Source organism: Gymnoscopelus braueri (genome assembly GCF_963280865.1).
Source record: "Gymnoscopelus braueri genome assembly, chromosome: 4".
Lineage (NCBI taxonomy): Eukaryota > Metazoa > Chordata > Actinopteri > Myctophiformes > Myctophidae > Gymnoscopelus > Gymnoscopelus braueri.
In genome coordinates, this window is record NC_137605.1 from 46,755,750 (window position 1) to 46,777,455 (window position 21,706).

Here is a 21,706-nt window from a genome sequence, read left to right on the forward strand (position 1 = left end):
TCTGCTACTCTGCTTGTTTCGGCCCGTTCCCTGAACAATCAGACGTGGTTTCCTGGCCCCGCTTACAGAGAAACCCCTGATTGAGCTGTTCTGGATCCAAAAGCCACACGGATGATGTGCCTTCTCAAGCATGTCCCCATCTTAAACATCTCCAGATATATCAGACAGACCAGGACTGCAACGTAACCAGAGCACAGTCATTCACATGAAGGCAGTGAGTCAGTTCTGCCAGATGGAAGCAGATGAGCATGGAGTACTTTAATCTCTTATCACACCAATGTGAAGTGAATAAGTGATGAAATATAGGTTCTATCTTTGCCACGATCTCAAAATGTCTTCTCAGCACTTTAGATTTTCTGAGCATACAATGTTTGGTCCTCAACCAAGTTTTATATAACCAGAGCAATGCACAATCTCACCATACAGTACATCAGGTTCACAGAGGTCATTAAATACCATTTGAGCAGCAACAAATGCATTCCACCAAAGAACAATAGTGATAGATAATCGAGGTTGCAATATTAAGCAAAGATATCAGGATTATTTATCATTTTAACCATAATCATTCACCCCTAGTTTATCATTTGCAACTCAGCAGGACACTGCAATTTTGGTGTCTGGTGGACCAGGTTATTAACCGGCGCATACCGCATAGCGTCACTTTATATGGCGGAGGCACACCCAGATACAGTCTACAAAATCATACAAACCCGCTTTATTTAAAAAAAGCATAAAATGATCGGTGTAGCTGGGTTATTGCGCTGACAACACCACGTCGCATTGCGATGCATCGATCAGCGTGTTCATGTTTCAGTACCGGGTTATTGCGTGGCTGAAATAGGCTCTATACCTCTCTCCCTCCCTCTCCTCCTCTTAGCTTGAACTTTATATAGTACTGTAGATGCTGGTCTGTTTCACTTTGGAATGAATCCCTCAAGCTGGAAAAATATGCTTTTTATGCATTCTAACCCACACATGACAATGGTTAAATGCTTGTATCCAATAAAAATGTTGTCATTACGCCCACAGATATATAGGTTTGTCCTTCATGAAAGGCTCACTGATTGGTCAACTAGATAGACTGAAACATTGGATAGAATGAACTACATTATTGAACCATTTCTTAAGGCGCTTGCGTAGTGTGTAAGACAGGGAGCTACACATACAGCGGGTGGACTGTCGGTGGACTTATGACTTTCATAGTCCAGTGAGTGTACTCGAAGGAGAGCATACCAGCCCCATTTTATAGACAACTCATGGACAGGTCACATGGACAGACAGGTACACAAAAGATTGCTGGCATTCGAGGGGTGGATATGGATATCCTAGGCGGATGTCTGCTCAGGGTCTGCTTTGGATCTGCATGGACCCTGCGTACGTCCATCTGGGTAGTTTAATGGGGCGACTATGAATTGGGCTTTTGAACTGAGAAATGCTTCTCGTAGGACCAGTGCCAAATGTATTAACTATGTTTGTTATTTCATCTGGCGGTCTGTTTGAGGTTCTGTAGATTTATTTTAGTTTCTTTTGGTTTTTATTTCTGCTTTACTTTTGATGGAGACATGCAGCAAAGAGTCTCGGTTTGGATTTGAACCCAGGCCAGCTGCAGGAAGGACTTGCATTATTTAAAAGTATGCGTTAGTATGCTCTCATACTCAGTGAGTCACCGGAGCACCCCTGTAGATTCGTTTTTGATGACTCTGCACCTCCCGCACAAAGACATCAGTTTGCTCTAGGGAGAGATTACCTTTGCTTCCATGACACTGTGGAAATGACCACTATGCCATTGCACTGAGCATGTTGCACTGCTCTTAAAGGTAATGTAAAGTGATTATTGGATTGGTCATTATTGAATCCACCCATTACACTCCTACTGACAATACTCAGCTTAATCTAACCCATCTCTCCACTGTGCTGAGTATACTCCACCCTTCTCTGGTTCCAAAAATACCAAACTTCAGTCGCAACTAGGGATGGGTGTCGTTAGGATTATGTTGATTCCGATTCCGATTCGCCTCATCGATTCCAGTTCTTATCGATTCCCTGTTTTGGTTCCATAATGGAGAAAAAAAAGAGGTCAAATGTTTAGATAACTAAAATATCACCCAAAAAATAGCATTAACTGAAGTAAATATTATTAACTATTACAAAATGTGTAAATTAATTAGTACTGAGATAGAGCCAATACTGAAACATTTTTTTCATGAAAATACATGAAACATATTATCCGTGTAATCAAATGTTACATCAATCATTGACAACTTTAAGAAATGTAATGAATATTAACCTGTAATACTTTTATTCTACACAATGGAAAGCAGTAGCAGGAAGGAAAATTACTGGAAAATTACTGGACCCTTAAATGATTATGATTTTATCTATACCAATTCCTTAATTTTTATGGGTACCCGGTAGCTGGCAATTTGGATTTGGTTCCGTACCGAACTGAATTTCAATACCACACTCTAATCGGGACACTCAACCCGCCACGCCACCGCCACTCGCGTCCCCTAACATTTGTGCCTGAAATTGGTGCTAGAGGAAAAGTTGTGGGGCACTCAAATGGTTAATTTTCATACTCCAGGGGGCATGATTCATGCACTTAGCAGGTTTCATGGCAATCTGCCCATTAGAGATTGAGATCTCCTGTCTGCAAATTTGACATTTTGGTTTAAGGGTGGCAATCAAAGGAAAGGCCATGGGGTCACCAAAATCAGTAGGGTTCATCCTCCAGGGGAGCATGAAAGTGCTCGCCTGGAGAGCATGGAGGCACACAGCGAATTCCATGGCAAACCAGAGTGTTCTTGTTTGGGACCAAAGCGGACAGACAGACAGACAGATGGCTTGTCATTGCCATCCTTAGAGACCCACCATTAGCGGGGATACAAAACTGTCACTGTTTTTCCCTGGCAAAATTTCAGGTTATATAGCTGCACCAAAGATCTGTCTACAGTACTGTATATGGGCTAGACTGCGTAGTCTTGAGACCACTTCCATTTGATTACTGATGCCTGTAGAATTCATATGGTGTAGGATGACTGGAATGACCAGTGGAACAATGAGTCCAGTGATGCCAACGGGCCCAGGCTTCCTCAGAACCAGGAAATGCATCCTGATGAAGCGTGAGCTTAGCCCATAGCTCAAATAGATATGGTATTAGTTTACAAGGAAGCCCACAGGCTTTGCTTCATTGAAACATATTCCATAGCATGTACAGTACAAACTGTAGGTGACCCCAGTGGTCCTGTGAGTCTCCCATAGTGTGAGAGGTATCCTATCCTATCCCGCGCTGCAGCATCCGGCTGGGTGATTGATAGCAGGCAGTGCATGGGTGGCTGCTCTCTCACATGCGCATGCACGCACGTACACAGGCACGCACGCACGCACGCACGCACACACACACACACACGCATGCACGCACGCACGCACGCACGCACTCACACGCACACACACAATTTCTCCCTTAATAAGTAGAAAGAGCAGAGTGGATAATAAGAGGAGGAATGGAAAATACGGGATTTATGTGTTGGAGAGACTAATGGCTGTGGAGAGACCGGAGGAGTTCACATTTTACGGGTGAACGCTTGGAGATGAGGGTCAGTATTTGTGTTGGATTTGAACCAGTCCAGGGCTGGGCTCCGTCTAGATTGATGGCTGCTGTATGTTTTAGGGATCAAACGCATGCAGGGAGTGAGCATGAACACACACATGCATGCACACATTGACACACACACTGCCCTGAATGAATGGATTCATATTTGCCCTCTCTCTCTCTCTCTCTATCTCTCTCTCTCTCTCTCTCTCTCTCTGCCTTTCTCTCTCTCTCTCTCTCTCTCTCTCTGCCTTTCTCTCTCTCTCTCTTTCTCTCCTCTCTACCTCTCTCTCTCCTCCACCCACACTTGCTCGGTGTTAACAGCACAATGTGTCTTTCCATCGGTGGTGCTGTTAACTGTGTTAACAGGGTGTGTTTCAGGACATGCAACACACACGTCACAGGGTTGTTAGAGAGCACCGCTGCCCCACGTCCCCCCGCACCCAGCCAGCGTTTGAGGGGGAGTCTGACAGGAGTTGGGATTGAGACTAGGTGCCGTGTCTCTTCCAGCCAATCAGTGCGCGTTCCCCTGACCAGTAAATCTGTCACGGTTCTTGTGATTTACCACATGCGCCAGTTTTGCTCATTGTGTAAATATGCGGTGGTCGTCGGGATTCTAGTCATCATCACTCAGAGCCTTTCTCTGCTTTGTGCTTTGTCCGTGGAGTTGATCTTTGTCTACTGACCCACGTCCAAGTTGCCCTTAAAGAGTGAGTCGCTCAAAGGGCTACAGTTGAACTGTGGCCTAACGTAGCGATGCGGGTGGCAAATCCTGCCTGATGTCCAGCACAATGTTCCTGAGTGTCGGGGCTACGCTGAGGTGTTATTGCCTTGGACCCATTGCCTTGGACCCATTGCCTTGCTTGGACCCATTGCCTTGGGCCCATTGCCTTGGACCCACTGGTGACTGGGTCACCCAGTTCAGCTAAAATGTGTCATTGTCATGCTGCAGCTGCTCTCTGGCAGAGCGATCGATTGTGTGGCCCTTCTTAAATGCTACGTGGCAGCGTCAGAGAGTGGCCTGACGGAGCATGATGGTTGAGTGGTGTGGTGGTTTTGGCCCTCTCTGGACTGGCTGATCGCTGAATACTGTCACTATACTGGCCTGTTTTGAAACGCCTCCTACAGCCAGTCTGACTTTCCGCCAGCTAGCTGGAGCTGTGGCCCTGTCAGTTGATTCTGGTGCCAGTTTGTCTTAGAGCGGCAGAACAGTCTTGCTCTTTTATTCTCTCTCTCTCTCTCTTTCTCTCTCTCTCTCTCTCTCTCTTGTCTCTCTCTCTCTCTGCCCTTTAACTGTCTTGTTCTCCTGTCCAGCCCCCCCTCTCTCTTTCTCCCCCACTCTTACTCTGTCTCTCGTGTGTCTCTCTCTGGCCTTTACTGTCTTGTTCTCCTGTCCACCCTTCTCTTTCTGGATTCTCTCGTCTAATCCTGGCTATGAAAACTATGGGCTGACTCCCCCCCCCCCCCCCCTCCACCACCCTTGGCCCAGCCTAGCCACAGGCCTACTGTTTTCACTGGGTCTAGACACACATGCCAGTATTGATAAAACAAGAGTATGATGTGGTGGGTCTGCTCAACAAGGAGGAAGTCGTGGAGTGAGCCTTCCCTCCTTCTTCACGATGAAATGGACTCAACTGTTGAAGTATGACAGAATGTTTTGGGTTATAGGGCTTTATGAGAGGCTTTGGAGAGTGCAGTGGATTTCCTCTGTGTACCTTGGGTTGTACTGTACGTGTCTTTGTCTGCGGGTTCGCAATGTATATGCAAATCCTTTGTGTTAATTGAACCCTTGAAGGGTCCATTTGATTACATTTTGTAGACTCTCAGAGTTGGATAAGTTAACACTGAGAGTTTACTGTGTATGTGTTTATGTCTTATGCGTGCGCACACGCAGTTATAGTTAAAGGGATAGTTCACCCAGTTCACCCAACTTATTCTATCGATTAGTCACCCCATGGAGACTTGAATTCATGGATATTTTTTTGTTTTTTGTCGCATTCCTAAGCCAATAATTTGATGACCAGCGGACCGGTAGGCAGCGGTTCCGGTAGGAGACACAAAGAGGACTCTTTGTTTCTCCTACCGGAACCGCTGCCGGTCGTCAAAGTATTGGCTTAGGAATGCGACAAAAACAAAAACAAATCCATGAATTCAAGTCTCCATGGGGTGCCTAACCGATCAAAAAAAGTCATTTTGGTTACTCTTCTCACATCTTTCTGTACAGGTGAGTGAGATTGCATTTCTATAAACATTTGAGTGTTGTCTGCATGACTGTACGCATGTGTATATATATATACCGTATCTGAATGTGCTCTGCATGTGTGCCTGCGTGCATGTGTTTATAAACACTGCAGCAGAGTAAAACACATAGCAGTATTATGAGTCAGTCTCTCCCACAGCTGTTGGCCCGAAGTGCCCCTCACCGTGGGACGGGTCAGCATGGGCCAGAGCAGACGCCTCATCATCAGGATGAGATGATAGCACGCTTTGTACTTCTCACTTTTCTGCTGACTCCCCCTATATTTAGTAGGTCTGTGGAATGGTGTTTGGTTTCCAAACGGGCTTACTTTGCATGTTGCGGTGTGCGATTCCCCCGTTCAAAATAGAAGAATAATGATGTCTGCGATGTGGCCACGTCTTCTGGTCCGGGGAGATGAAGCTTTGTTTGCGTTCAGGTGTAAAACAATACTCTTGCTTGAGAGGCGTTTGTTTATTTACCCCGACTATTTTCCATGACCACTGCTCTTCGTTTATTACAAAACTTAACTACATGTGTCTTGGTTGACGCCCCGAATCACTGTAGAAAGTTAAACGAATGAAATTCTGTACTGCATGCCGCCCATGTAACTGTATGGTCTGGACGCCCATGTAATTAATTGTAAGGTCTGTAAAAGGTTCCAATGGGTCAAAAAATTCCCATAAAACTCGTACCTTGTAATATCAAAATATTAATATTGAAATATTGTCTCCCCGTGTCTCTCCAGCTCTTTAGGAAACAGAAAATAGGTTTTCAGGGTGGGATAGCAATTTGATCCAATCAGGAGAGAGAAGTCAGCAGTGGCTCAGGAGGTATTTGGCCGCTTGGGAATCGGAAGGTTCCCAGGTTCGATCCCCGGCTCCCCCTGCGTTAGTGTCTAATGTCCTTGAGCAAGACACTGAACCTTCATGGTTTCCTGTGAACATATCGGGTGAATGTAATGCACATTGTGGATGCTGTTGCTTTGGATAAAGGTGCTACGGTATATAAATGCACCATTTAGCTCATATACAGGATACAGGATAAACATGTGAAATTGGAAGTGATGAAACAATTCAATTCAATTCAATTCAATTCAATTCAATTCAATTCAATTCAATTCAATTCAATTCAATCTATATTTCAGACCCAGGAAGATCCATGGACCATATCACAATAAAAATAAAATAAAAACACACAATTAAAAAAATGTGAGCAGACTAAATTCGAACTTGGAACACTAACACATTGAAGCTGATAAATTACCTTTTTGGTGATAAAATTGACTTTAGATTTAGATATTTTTATATAGTATCTTATATTATTATATAATAATGTATATATAATCTTATATAGATTTATATATATAACCCAAGAAAATATCACTTACACCAAATTCATTAATTGATCAATTCATTAATTAATCAATGGACTTGTTTCTATTTGCATTTGACATGGTAAATACAGCCTGAGTAAATAACTCCTGTTTCCATTCTATTCACATTATTTCCTGATATTTCTCACAAATTCCTCATAAATTCCCATTCATTCCCATGGAAAGGTTCCACCTTGAATATGGATAGTCCAAAGCTTAGTGTTTTCAGCTGACAACTTTTAGAAGATGCCGCAGCAGCAGTCATGAAACGGCAGCAATTCAGCCCCCTCAGGCCTTCGTCAGTGGCCTCAGGTGCCGAAAACTGTGGATTGTTCCACCTTGAACATTCCCAGAAGTTTGCAACCCTAGGTCTGTATAATGTCCATGTCTTCTGCTGGGTGCAGTGTGGTCAGAACATGTGGCAGTAATACAGTGGCTGGGTTGATGGTGCTGATGGCAGGGTTGGGTGTTTGGTCAGCTGCAGAGAAGGGTCTGGTTAGAGGGTTGCTGCTCTCACATCACAACAAGATAAACCTTGGTCAGTTTCTGCAACCCGAGGCCATCCTCTGCTGTAGGTGACTTTCTCACGGTCTTCTTTACCTTACAGCATGTTTTAGACATGCTGAGCTATATACGTTTCTTTTTCCAGCTTTAACGCAGACTGGCAGATCTAGGATGTATGCACCCATTATGGAATAACGTATTACTTAATTGTTCAAAGTTAGCGTTCTATAATAAGGGCCGTACTATAAAGACCTTTTTGTGGGAATTCACAGGTGTTTATTTGCATTTCACTTTCACAAAGAGCAAGAATGGCTTAATTTACCAGGTGTTACATATTGTAGGCCTACACATTATATTGTATTTATGCATAATTCATACTTAATTATTCTTCATCCTCAGGGCCTTATTGTTTAGTTTGACTTGAGAATGTTTTTCTGAAATGATGTGAGCAGTTTTCAAACTTGCTTGCCTAATTAATTAAATGTCATACACTGCTGTTTATTTAAGAGGGACCTTTATTGATCCCGTGGGGGAAATTCAGTTGCCAGAGGCAGCAAGTTACAGATACAGAGTAAGGAAAGTACAGTCAGGTATGAAACTAGGGGTCAGGGGAAGAATACCATCACACAAAGCGTTATGAATTATTTATTATATTTATCATGCTTTATCTAAATGATATACCAACTGCAATATGGGTCTGCTTTTAGAGGCCTCTTCAGATGCAGGGTGATAGAGGGGCAGAGGTCAGACAAGGCAATGGGCATGCAGACGGTGTGTACACAGTAACAACTAAATATAGCTACAGGTCTGCAGCCTGCAGCACAGACAGAGAGGCCTGATGCAGAGAGAGACTGGAAAATCACGCTGCTTAATCATGATATTGCAACACATCTCATCTTGTGCTGATTATGAAAGGGACTAAGAATAAACCATGTAAAGGGCAAACATCGTATCTAATGTCTGAAGAACATTCATGAATGATACTCTGACCTTTTAGGTCAGGTATAAAACATTGTCAAGAAGCCCAGTTGAGCAGCTAATAATGCAGTGACTGGACGCGTCCTCTCCATCGCCAATCTGGGAACCCAAAGCCAAATGAGAATGAAAAACAGCGCCCTCTGCTGTTTGTACTATCTCATGTTGGCTCTGGGACAATGACGACGCAGCACACGTGCGCAAAGGAAACCGGGGTTTTAGTCTGCCTTCACGCTCCACTTCCGGGTGGTGCGACTATGTTTTCATTCCCACTAACAATATTTCTACACAGAACACTAACACCACTTCTCCCAGAGAACATGGATCGTTTTGGTTATAAGCCCACTTGTTTCTATGATGAAAGAGCAAGTTAAAATGTGAATATCTTTCCGTGGTTTTGTCTGCTCCGCGGACGCCATTGTTAAATTAGTTTCGGCTTGTTTCGAGTAGGGAAGGATCAGCGGACACGTAAATCCCGCCCACTACATTTGATTGGGTAAAGCGCGGCCTGCTTCCTGATCTGAAGGCACGCCCACGCCCACACAGTGCGTACACGTTATGACGAACCTTCACGACAGATTCCAACGCAGAGCAGAATCTGTTCTTGAGAGATTACTCCATCGCTAACATCTTCTGCTATGCGCTCTGTGTGACTACCATCAATAAAGTATCTTCTGTTACTCCATGGTCGTGGTCTTGTCAATACTTCAAAGTAAATTATCTACAAAAGCACCATCAATAACAGTCTACAAAAGTATATACTGTATACACCTATGATCTTGAATGGTCCAGCACGTTATAGCAAGAAGTATTTCTTCTATAAAAGCAAACATATACTTAATCTTCCAGGTGTTATTGCTCTATTAATCCAGACTCATTAATAAAGTTATTGCCAAGCCATAGCTCACAAGCTCAGATGTTAAACCCTCTCCCTGTTACAACAGCTCATCCTTATATAGTGTTTGAACAAGCAAAAATACAGTCACCAATTATTGAATTTCCATTCTTGGTCAGCTTGGCAAGCACCCGGCAAGCCTTCAGTCAGCTTGGCGCCTTTCTCGTGGTCATCTCTCTGATCACGTCGAACAGCCTTCATCTCTCCCTATTCATTCAGAATGTATAGTTAATGGGTGCATTCCTGCTACTGGTTACCCCTGACCTTCTACAAATGTTTAACCGTTTACGACCCCTATCGATCACTCCACACACTCAAAATAACGTATTTAGTGTGGAAATTAAATGGCCATTCAGTCTAAATATCAGGCAAGGGAAATCCAAGATCCACTACTTTTTGCATTTTTAAAAAGTTCAGAGAGAGAGAGAGAGAGAGAGAGAGAGAGATTCAGAGGGTCAGATCAGAGAGGGTCAGATTCAGACCCGGTCCAACTGCGGGTTTAGCCTTTTTCAATTAAATTCAAAAGAGCTTTATTGGCAGGAGAAAACATACGTTTACATTGCCAAAGCAAGTGTCAAAATATAATAAAAAACTGTTGAAAATGTGGAAAGCATAACACAGTTGGAGAGGGTACAGCGTTGTGTAAACAGAGCTGTCACATTGTGTCGTTACAGTATATACATGTTAAATGTACAGGGAATAAAGCTTTTTGAGACAAATAGCAGCAATATTTTGCAGTCACTTTGGGACAACTTTTTCTCAGAACTATTTAAATAGTATACAAAAAAAGCCTCAGATTTAAAACGCGTTTAAAGGTAGCAGCTCTGTTTATATGTGCAGTAGGTCTAGAGGTCTACTCGGGACACTCAATGGTTAGTAGTCCTTAGGGTGGTTGTATTCCATTGGCTAACCTTCTTTTATCGCAACAGTTCACAAATCTTGCTGCTGTGTTCGCACATTGTTGTATTTCTCCCAGTAGGTATATGGGAGTTTTCTGGCATTGGTCATGTTTTTAAACTCACTTTGGGTGTATGTAATAATCTGTGGAAAGTATGTGTCTCTGGTATAGTGGGCAGGTGGTTAGAAAGTGTAGCTCTGTTTCCACCACATTTTGTGTGCAGTGGGTGCATAGTCTGTCTTCCCTTGGGAGCGAGGTCTGTCTTATCCATGTGGTATGCACTCTTACTCAGGTGAGCCACCCCAGACCTATACCACTTTTAAGTGAACAATTAATTCAAGAAGGTCATCCCACCCAGAGTTTCATTTCTTCCTCTTTTGAAATGGACCACTTCACTCACTCTTATAGCCCTCTGTCTGTAGGTAAGTGCTCTGTGACAACACACATCGCTGCCAGGGAGAATCTCAATGCCAAACATTTGAGCCCTCTGCCTGTAGAAGGCCTTTTGTCTCTGTCTGTGATCTGTGACTGGGGTTCAGTGAGGCTGAATGGGGGAAAACCTCCCTGTTGTGTCTGGCTCAAGTCTCCCTCAGTGGAGGTCTTTTCTGCTTGAGTAGCGGGGCACTTCCATTGGAAGCCCACACCCAGGACACTTATAGAGGAAAGAAAGAATGTGCTGTTTCGTGAAGACGTTTTTCTCTGGAGCTATGTAAATGGCACTCAACAGGAACAGTTCCCTCTTCTCAGCTCATCTGGAAATCGCATGTCCCTGTGACATCATCATTTTAACTTTCTTCTCACGGGCCATGGTAAAATGTAAAGTGTGTAAGGGTCATACATTTTTGGGCCATATCTTATCTCTGCCTCTGAGAGATTTGCGAGCCATTTACTTCACTTCAACTCCATTCGGGTTAGTTATTTGCTGATATTATCATCAGGGGAGAAAATTGCAAAAGATTTAGTGATGGCTTTTCATTTTGAATGTGAGAAAACATAACAAGAGAATTGTGCATGAAGACAGATTCAGAGGGGTCTTAATGTCGTGCTAAGTGGGCCACCCCTTAGGGTGAAGAAATCCAAACCGTGGCATTAACGAATTTAACTCTATGCGGGGTCAGTTGTTACTTTAAACTGTAACCAAGGGAGTGGTTTTGTTGTCAGTCTCCGCCTGCCTTGCCCTTTACAAGCCCGCTGTTTAGACGGAGCTATGTGTGGTTGCGACAGATGGAGATTACAAGGCTCGGGCAACGGCAATGTTTAAGCTTCTGAACCTTTAGACAGGGGGGGAGGGGGGTAAGTCCCAACAAACAAACCCTCCCTTTGATCTCTGTGGAAAAGCGCAAAAAAATGAACTTTATCAGTTTCAGAGAACTTTGACTTTGATCTCTCATGTTTGACCATCTGGTGAACTAATTACCCGTTACCTTTATGGTGCTGGTTTTTGGGGTGGGTATGGGCAGTGGTTCGAGGTGAAAGGGTGGCACTGCCCAGTGAGCAGATTACAGGTTCGGTCGCTTCCCACTGCTTCTGGAACATGGAGCTGCGGGCGGCACACGTGTTGGCACAGGGCTCGGGTACTTCAGATGTGGTCTGCAGCATGTGGAAGCATTCTAGTGTTTAGCCTGCCCAGCCCAGCCTGTGGCTCCCAGGGGGACAGTGAGAGAAAGCATTTCCACCAGTTTATCATCGAAAACTGTGCATTGAACAAACAACAATGGTGTTTTTTTGTTTTTTTTTTCTGTGTGAACGTGTGTGTGTGTGTGTGTGTGTGTGTGTATGTGCATGGTTGGTCATATTTGGGTGCATTATTTGTATGATCTGATGTCACAGTTTGTTTCAGCAGCATACAAGCTGACAGCTGAGTTCCTGTGACACATGTTCCATGTTTGGTCTATTAGATTAACACCACAACAGCCAGAGGGGAAGTTCTGTGTGTGCTCTGTGGCTTTCTCTATGACATCTGAACCACAAGACCTCCTTCCACAGCATCTTATCACCCCATTCTCCCTTCTTCTATTTACCCTGGGCTATGCGAGGAGAATGGTTTTCATCAATGGCTATTTAAGAATGCAGGCGGACAAACAAAACGTTAGACAAACAAGGGGCTGAGGGGTTGAGGGGATTGGCGGATCTGTGCATGTGCTGAGACCGGGGGGTGATGCTGAGCCAATATTCAAGTCACAAGTCAAAGAACTGCCAAAACTGGCATCACGAGTTCCCACGGTTCTGTTGCCAGGTTCTGCACGCCATTTTGCTTTAATCTTCCATGCCATCAAAGCCCGCTGTGGAAAGGCAGTCCCCCTGCGCCTGCTCTCACTCCATGCCGGTTGCCCAACCCTAACCCAACCATCCGTGACCCCAATCAGAAAGTCACTTCACAGGCCAGTGTTTCCCCTCCGTCTCTGCCAAGCTCCATGCTCCATTGTCTGAGTCGTTAATTGGTCAGTTTGGGCCGGGTTCCATTTCACATATGACACTGGCAGTCTTTGAGGGCCCATGGAGCCGTGTGGATAATTACTCTTAATGAGACCATGGCTCCACTCACTCACAGAACCAGGCCCTGGTATATTAGGCACCTCTGACACAACAAGCCTTCACTGTGTATCTCACTAAAGATAGTTTTTTTTGTAAAGAAACAAATGAAGACAAAGAGAGCATTTTTTGTATGCAATGAGTGTGTGTGTGCATGTGTATAATGTCTATGTGTTTGTGAGTGGTACACTGTCAGCCCTTTTATGTCAAAGAAAGGGACACGACTGCTAAGCGTGTCAGTGAATACTATATGCAACTTCCTCCATGTACTGTGTGTGTGTGTTTGTGTGTGTGTGTGTGTGTGTGTGTGTGAGGACTGGATAAAATTTTTATATAGTCCTACATTAAACTCAGCTCGCATCATGTATTTTAAGGCTCCACTGTGCTCTGTCATATTCTTCATGGTCAGCTCAGGAAGAGCTGTATAATGGTCTAACTGCTGTCCCAAACCTCTAAACACACACACACACACACACACACACACACACACACACACACACACACACACACACACACACACACACACACACACACACACACACTGTGTTTGTGTGCTTTGTGATGTCAACCACACTGACTCTCAAAAAAATAGATTTGGTTGTAATTCAGAGCTGAGCTAAGTACAGACTGTGTCAGGCCTCATGAAGTGACACGGACGCAAAAAGTACTTCAGTGGCTGAAATAACAACAGCCGACGCTCTTTGTTTCATTCATGCTCAAATGATTTTAGGGACTGGAACAAATTAAATGTGTGCGGGTGTGTGTCAGTGTGTGTGTGTGTGTGCATGAATAGTGTGTCATTACGCTTAAACAGACCTGTTGATGTGACTGGTAGACAACAACCAAAGCACAAACATTTTCAGGAAATGTTCTGCCAAAGTGAAAATGTCATGTTTTGAGTCTCTTTCCCTGTGGAGGAGTTTGAAAGTCGTTCGTCTTAACATTCATTGAGCAAAACAAACTCAGTGTAAATCTGACAAGATTCAATAATGTGCCTGAATTACAGACAGCTTAACTGCCTAGAAATGTATCTTTCTAAAGTTGGTCACACAGACACTCTCTCTCTGACGTCACAATAACACCACTTCTTCTCCTCTGACAGATGACTGTCTTCTCAACTGGCTGAGGAAGCAGGTGTTCAAGGTTACAACAACCCTGACACTAAATGTGTGTGTTTATCAATAGGGGTCAGGGGTGCGAGAGGAAATAGATAGGAGAGGTCAAGGGTCGCCAGTGAAACAGGTAATTGGACAGGGCCTCAGCGTTGGCACAGGTGCCAGCGTTTCACAAGTCTATACGTTTCTGTGGTTGCATGGGCGTTTCTGAAGATGTTCAGAGAGCGGTATGTCACACTAGAGTGTGAGCTAACAGTGGCCTCTCTGGACACAGATGAACCAGCAGGGTTAATCTGTGAACCCATGGCCACTGTCCGAGCAAACAGCCCAGCGGAACACAGAACAGAGGGCACGTTTAACGGACCATAACTCATCTTCCTGGAATGTTTGAATAGACTCGACCGATGAATGTTTTCCTGATTACTAGACTGCTACTAGACAAAGTTCAGAGTGTTCACAGCATGCCTAGCTAGTGACGGTAAATGTCAAGAGGCTGGAACATGTTCCATGGAGATGTCCAGGTGGTGCCAGGGTAAAGTTCCTGCCCACCACTGACTCTGGTTCGATCCCGGCAGGGGAGTGCTGTCTGTTACTAGTCACTGAGTGCAAGTGACTCCTACAGGTTGTTTGGGGCACCTGTTCACAAGGGAGTGGAACTGGGAGGGATATGCAGTATGTTCCTATGCACGCGTTATGCCCTCCTGCTGAAACTCTATTTACCAATTTCTAAGTAACATAGGCGTTTCTGATGATGATGATGGCATTTCTAAGTAACAACAACATACGAACAAGTGACCAAGATACTGTATATCTGCATGTTAAACTAACATAATCGAACAAAGGTGATAAAATGGGAGAGAAGTGCTGGGGGGTGAGGTTGGAGTCTGAACTCACAAGTCGGCCTCTAAATGCTTCACTCAACTCAATACTGATGACAGTCTCATAGCTTTCATTGTTGAAACTGGGTATCTAACAATTAGAGCATTGCAGAACCAATCCGAAGTCTTTAGGGTGGTCTTTCATTTTGTGGCGGTGACATGACTGGTTTCCAACACAGTGCGCGTAGGTTTGTTAGTGGCTGTTCCTGCAACCATTCTAGTAACGACCCTGCATGTACAAGTGCCGTGTACATAGAGCCAAGTTCCAAACCGGGTTGTATATCGAAGTCTCTCTCTCTCTCTCTCTCTCTCTCTCTGTGTCTGTCTCTCTATCTCTCCCTCTCTCTATATCTCCTTCTACTTTTGACTCATTTTGACTCAACTCGACATAAATTAACCCATTAAGACCTGAGGCCGATTCTACAAATGCCTTCTAAATCAGTATTTCTCACACTTTCAAGATTTTTTTTTTTTTTTCAAAACTAGCAGATGTACAAGCTTGTGACGCGCTGCAAGCTTGTACATCTGCTAGTTTTGACTAGCCAACGCAAAAATCTAAAATAACACTGATGCTTTCCCGGTTGTAATGGTTTCCAAGTAGCTGACACCATAGGAATGGTGCACAGTCGTAGAGCTGTTATTTGTTAGCATGTGGGAAGCTAACAGTGGCTGGTGTGTTCTGTTCTCTGCAGGGCATGGCCTTCTCCCTGGAGGAGCGTCTTCAGCTGGGCATCCACGGGCTGCTGCCTCCCTGCTTCCTCAGCCAGGATGTCCAGCTGCTCCGCGTAATCAAGAACTACGAGTTGAAGAAAGACGACCTTGACAGGTGAGAGACTCGCGTAGGCAGAGACACACACACACACACACACACACACACACACAGATGTGCATACCACTCACTACCTCCTCCTGATGTAGTGGGTTACAGAACATTCTTGTTGTCATTCTTCTGTCATCCGTTTTTCTTCCTTGCCCCAAATCAGCAGTCCTTCCAGTGCTGCTTTTGGACGGAGTCTCTCATCTTTTAGGGGATCCCCTGCCGAGAGAGAGAGAGAGAGAGAGAGAGAGAGAGAGAGAGAGAGAGAGAGAGAGAGAGAGAGAGAGAGAGAGAGAGAGAGAGAGAGAGAGAGAGAGAGAGAGAGAGAGAGAGAGAGAGAGAGAGAGAGAGAGAGAGAGAGAGAGAGAGAGAGAGAGAGAGAGAGAGAGAGAGAGAGAGAGAGAGAGAGAGAGAGAGAGAGAGAGAGAGAGAGAGAGAGAGAGAGAGAGAGAGAGAGAGAGAGAGAGAGAGAGAGAGAGAGAGAGAGAGAGAGGAGAGAGAGAGAGAGAGAGAGAGAGAGAGAGAGAGAGAGACTCATTGTAGCACCACTGAGAAGTAAAAAGCTCAATATCATTCATGAGTGAATAGAACCCAAAGTCAACTCTGACTCTGGCCTTCACCAAAGCTTTAAACAAGGGCAGCAGCCCCTCCCCTGAACCATTCAACACTTGACTTTTCCTGCTTTTGTAAATGGCCAGTTTGGCCTGCCCCACAACAAAAATTCAAAACCTGCCATTTATTTGCATTTTCCTTTTTATAGCCAGCACCCAGAATGAAAGCCATTTTGCACCACTCCTCATCGCAACAAAAAAAAAGTGTCTTAACGATTTCAAACAGCTCTTGTAATCTGTAACATTCCATGAAACAATGAAAGATAGTTTCCGGCTCAACACAGAAAGGGCACTTATTGGGCACTGAGGGATTTATCCTGGAAACAAAACTGTTAACTCCCAATGCTCCCTTCAATATCCTCCACTGTAAATCCCCTGATCTCTTGTTTAGGGGTGGCTTATACAACACCCTCCACACTGGTTTGCAATCGTCCTCTCATCTTTAGCGTCTCTCTCCATACAGTGTCGGTTTTACCACTCAGCTGTTTTTTGTTCAGAGCTTTTTACACAATGTTTGTACATAGTTTTCCCCCTCAACATATACAGGTCCGTAGTTGCCTCATTTTGTGGTCTAAAGAAAACCCCCATCAAGCCAGTTTGATCCACTTCAAGTCCCAACTCAGGGAACGGGTCTCCTTCATCAGGGTGCTCCGTACCACTAAAGTAGTCCTGCAACATCTCCAGCTCCTCTTTACTCAGCCTCTTAGTCCAATTCATTTAGGATGTCTCTGGTGTGTCGCCTCGACCTTAGACCCAGAAGAGAGGCCACTGCCTCTGTGTTGTAGAATCCTGGACCTGCTATATCCACAACATGCTTCAGCTTTACTGTCCCAGCCGACACCAAGCGCTGGGTGAGCCCAGGTCTGCTTCCATCCTGCACATCCAGTCGGGCCCCATGTGTTAAAGGCTCCTCAAGGAGCCAGTGCAAACGAAGCTGCAGGTTCCAGCCTGTTCCATTTAAAGAGAGACCAAGCCCTAAACAGTCCCCCGATAAAAAGGAGGCAAATCACACAATCTTAAACATTTACAGTCTGCCAAAAACAAAGATGCATCTAGCCCCAAACCTGCTATTCTCCTTAATATTTTGGTCATTACTGCTCTCCAAACCACATCAATGCTTCCCGTGAGGTACTCTTGTATGAACTGCAACCTGAAAGCTGCTGTTCTGCTTTCTAGGTGAATTAACCCCTGACCTCCTTCTTCCTTGGGCAGATAGAGGCACACTCTGTGGAACCCAATGCATGCTGTCCCAGAAGAAATTAGTCATCAGTGATTGCACTCTTTTTAATAGACCAGCAGGAGGCTCCATGCATTTAAGCCTGTGCCAAAGAGTTGAAGCCACACAAATTATTGATAATCAGGACTCTTCCTCTGTATGACATTTGTGGTAAGAGCCACCTCCACTTTGCCAACTTCCCCTCCCACCTTTTCCACCACTCCTTCCAATTCTTTTCTTCAGTCTGCTTATCCCCTAAATAAACCCCCAGATACTTCAAACCTCCCCTCCTCCAACGTTAACCCTCCTGGCAACTTAGGTAAACCTGCAGACCACCTCCAACTGCTAGAGCCTCGCTTTTGGCCCAGTTTACCTTTGCAGAAGAGATTTCACCAAAAGTATTGACTATGTCTCCTAACCTTGTCACCTCATCTTGATTCTTTATAATGACAATAATGTCATCTGCATATGCCGATAGCATAAAGCGTGTGCTAATATCAGGTATACTCAAACCCTCAATCCTGGACCGAATATTGTGCAACATAGGTTCAATTGACAAAGAGTTAGAGCATACCCGACATTGCACACCCCTGCCTAATTCCCCGTGTTGCTTTAAACGGTTTGCACAAACCCCCATTAAATTTCAGTACACTTTCAATGTCCTCATACATCACCTTAATCCTGGCGATAAAACCATCACTGAGGCCGTACCTCTGCAGAATTTTCCAGAGGTAACAGTGCTCAGCGCGGTCGAAACGCCTTCTCCTGGTCCAACGAAACCAGACCAGCATCTAACCCCAAAGAACTGGAGACGTCCAAAAGGTCTCGAATTAGTGACACATTGTCAACAATGGACCTGCCGGGCACGCAGTACGTTTGGGTCCGGTGAATGACCTGGTCCATCACCTTCTTCAGCCTATTGGCCAGGACTTTTGGACAGCAGCTTGTACTCTGTGCACAACAGAGAGACCGGCCGCCAGTTCTTTATCTCCTGCAGGTCACCCCTTTTTTGGCAACAGAGTCAGGACTGCCCTCCTGCAGCTCTGAGGCAGAAAGGAGTCTTTAAAGCATTCATTGAAGACGTCCAGAATGTCCACTTTCAATAAAATCCCAAAAAGCTTTATAGAAGTCAGGTGGTAGACCATCAATGCCGGGGCCTTACCCCCCCTGCATGCTCTGCAGTGCTGCATGTAGCTCCTCTGTAGTCAGAAGACCCTCCAGCTCTTTGTTGGTCTCTTCAGAGACTCTGGGCAGTCCCATCGCAGAACAAATCGAAAGCCTCCTCATCCTCACTGTACTCACTGCTATAAAGGTGAGAATAAAAATCCACAGCTCTCTGCCGGATGTCACCGGCTTCAGTGAGCAGTTGCCCTTTTGCAGAGCGCAGAGCATGAATGAATCTGCTCTGTCCCCTCCTTTTCTCCAGGCTGAAGAAGAACTTTGACGGTGAATCCATCAGGGCTTCGCTCTGGAAGCGGGACCGAACCAGCGCCCCCTGCGCTCTAGAGCCCAGCAGGTCTGCCAGTACGGCTTTTTTGTACTTGAGGTCATCAATACTGCCTCGACTTTCGGTGGCTGCTGCAACATTTTGCAGCTCCACTATTTCAATCTCCAGATCATTCATGGATCTGGTGATGTTACGAGAGACATTGAAAGTGTACTGTTGACAAAAAAAATCTTAATTTCCACCTTTCCACATTCCCACCATTGTTTCAATGAACCAAACTCTCTCTTCCTTGATTGAAAACCATTCCAAAGAAAAGTAAAACACTCTCTAAAGTGCTCATCTAATAAAAGGGCAGTATTGAAGTGCCAGTATGCAGATTTGTGCTTAACATTTGCAATAAATATATTACACAAGACCATTGAATGGTCTGAAAAACCCACAGGCAGTATAGTGCACTTTTTGAAGGTACTGAAATGGTGCTTAAAACAGTACAGTCTGTCTAACCCTGGCCATGGACAAAACATTGTCTCTGCTCTGGACCCATGTGAATTGTCTTTGCTTGTCATGCATTTCCCTCCACAACGTTCAGTTAAAGCATGAGTTTCGACAAGCCGCTTCATGGCTCGTTTTGAAGGACCATGAGGCTCAACATGATTCCTGTCAATATAATCATCTTCTGTACAGTTAAAGTCTCCGGCCAAAAACAGAAACTCTTCAGGCCCACACTGATTCAAAACAATACTGAGTTCACTTAAAAACTGAACTCTAACAGGTCCCAGGTTAGGAGCATACACATTAATAAAAGCCATCGTAAAGAGTTCATATTTGGCCCTAACCACTATTAGTCTGCCCTTTACTAATTCCTCAACCTCATAGGACTTGGGCAAAAAATCTTTGGAAAAGAGAAGTGCCACTCCACCACTGTTATTGTGGAGATGGCTTAGGACAACCTCCCCCTCCCACTCCCTCTTCCAGTCAACCTCATTCAAAGAATCACTGTGTGTTTCCTGAACTAAGGTAACATTAACGTTTTTTAATCTGATCATTTCAAAAAAACTCACTCTTTTCCTCACATCTCTGGCCCCATTTAAATTAAGTGTGGCAACCCTGAAATCGCTCATGATTTTTGATGTGAAAAAAACAAACAACAATAAACCCCACAGAAGACAGCCAGCCTTACAATACATCTGTACTCTCATTCCTTTTCTTTAGCTTCGTTACTATTTTTCTCAGCCTACACACCTCCTGAGAGGTATAGCAACCGTCTCCCTTCTCCTTTCATTTGGGACCTGACAGACTTTAAAAATAAACCTACATCCTCAAAATGATCTCCAACTTTTACACCTTTCATGTTCTTGGTTATCTGCAGGAACCTTTGAACTTGCCGAATTTCATAAAGTTTTTCCTGTAGCTCACCAGACTTTTGCGCCACAGTGAAAGGACCAAACAATGACTGGCAAGACAAGCTAGTGTTAGGCTGGCTGTCATCAATACACACATCGCCCCACTCTTCATCTTCTCCTCCTCCACCCTCCTCCTCCTCCTCCTCCTCTTCCTCCTCTCCCTCCTCCTCCACCTCCCCTGCACCTCCACTACTAGTAGGCACACACTCTGTCTGCCCTTGCTGAGCAACAAAATCCAACTTTATGCCTTTCATTGCCTGAGAACAGCTAACCCACATTGTTCTACTGAACACGGGATAGCAGTGGCGATCCTAATGCCGTGCTTCCTTGTCAGCCCGGTCATGTTCATGGCCAAGTTTAACAAACAAAGCGCCCAGCAAGGCGACTGCCGGCTGGCCGCAAAACGAAACCTAAATTAAAAGAAGTCCTCTATGACACCTACTACCTACTAAACAAACAATAAGAAAGAAAGATATTCAGAAACACTCACTCCGCAGAGATAATAAACAAATACGCTCTCACACGCTCAAACGCACTTCCACACCCATTGAGAGAGAGAGAGAGAGAGAGAGAGAGAGAAGAGAGAGAGAGAGAGAGAGAGAGAGAGAGAGAGAGAGAGAGAGAGAGAGAGAGAGAGAGAGAGAGAGAGAGAGAGAGAGAGAGAGAGGAGAGAGAGAGAGAGAGAGAGAGAGAGAGGAGAGAGAGAGAGAGAGAGAGAGAGAGAGAGAGAGAGAGAGAGGAGAGAGAGAGAGATGAGAGAGAGAGAGAGAGAGAGGAGAGAGAGAGGAGAGAGAGAGGAGAGAGAGAGAGAGAGAGAGAGAGAGAGAGAGAGAGAGAGAGAGAGAATATCTGGAAGTCTCAAAAGAGGAGAGTGTGATTACGGATCACTCCTCTGAGATCTCAGTTCATCTACTAACACCTTACTGTTTACTGAACAAAGCTCTGCTGCTCCATTCCTCGCTCTCCCCCCTCTCTATGTCTCTCTCTCTCTCTCACTTAGTGTTTCTCCATCTCCTCCCTGTTCCCCTCTGGCTTTCTGGTGGGTTTTGACAACTTCCACAGGGACCAAATGAATTTCATTTATTTTTGCATGCTTCATTAGAATCCTTTTGGGGGGGTTATGTAATACAATGTACCGCCACATGCTAACATTTTAGCTTGGTCTCTTTGATGAATTGCTCCATCATCATAGATACCAACCACATGCTTGTA

The 21,706-nt window shown here is 44.7% G+C and overlaps 1 protein-coding gene across 1 annotated transcript in view; it reads left to right on the forward strand.

Moving 5' to 3' along the window:
• Nucleotides 1–21,706, forward strand: part of me1 (malic enzyme 1, NADP(+)-dependent, cytosolic) — a 108,557-nt gene that overhangs the window by 19,750 nt on the left and 67,101 nt on the right. The window contains exon 2 of the mRNA XM_080426612.1: nucleotides 15,693–15,826. Within this exon, the coding sequence (XP_080282738.1) occupies nucleotides 15,693–15,826 (134 nt within the window). The remainder of the gene's footprint in view (nucleotides 1–15,692; nucleotides 15,827–21,706) is intronic.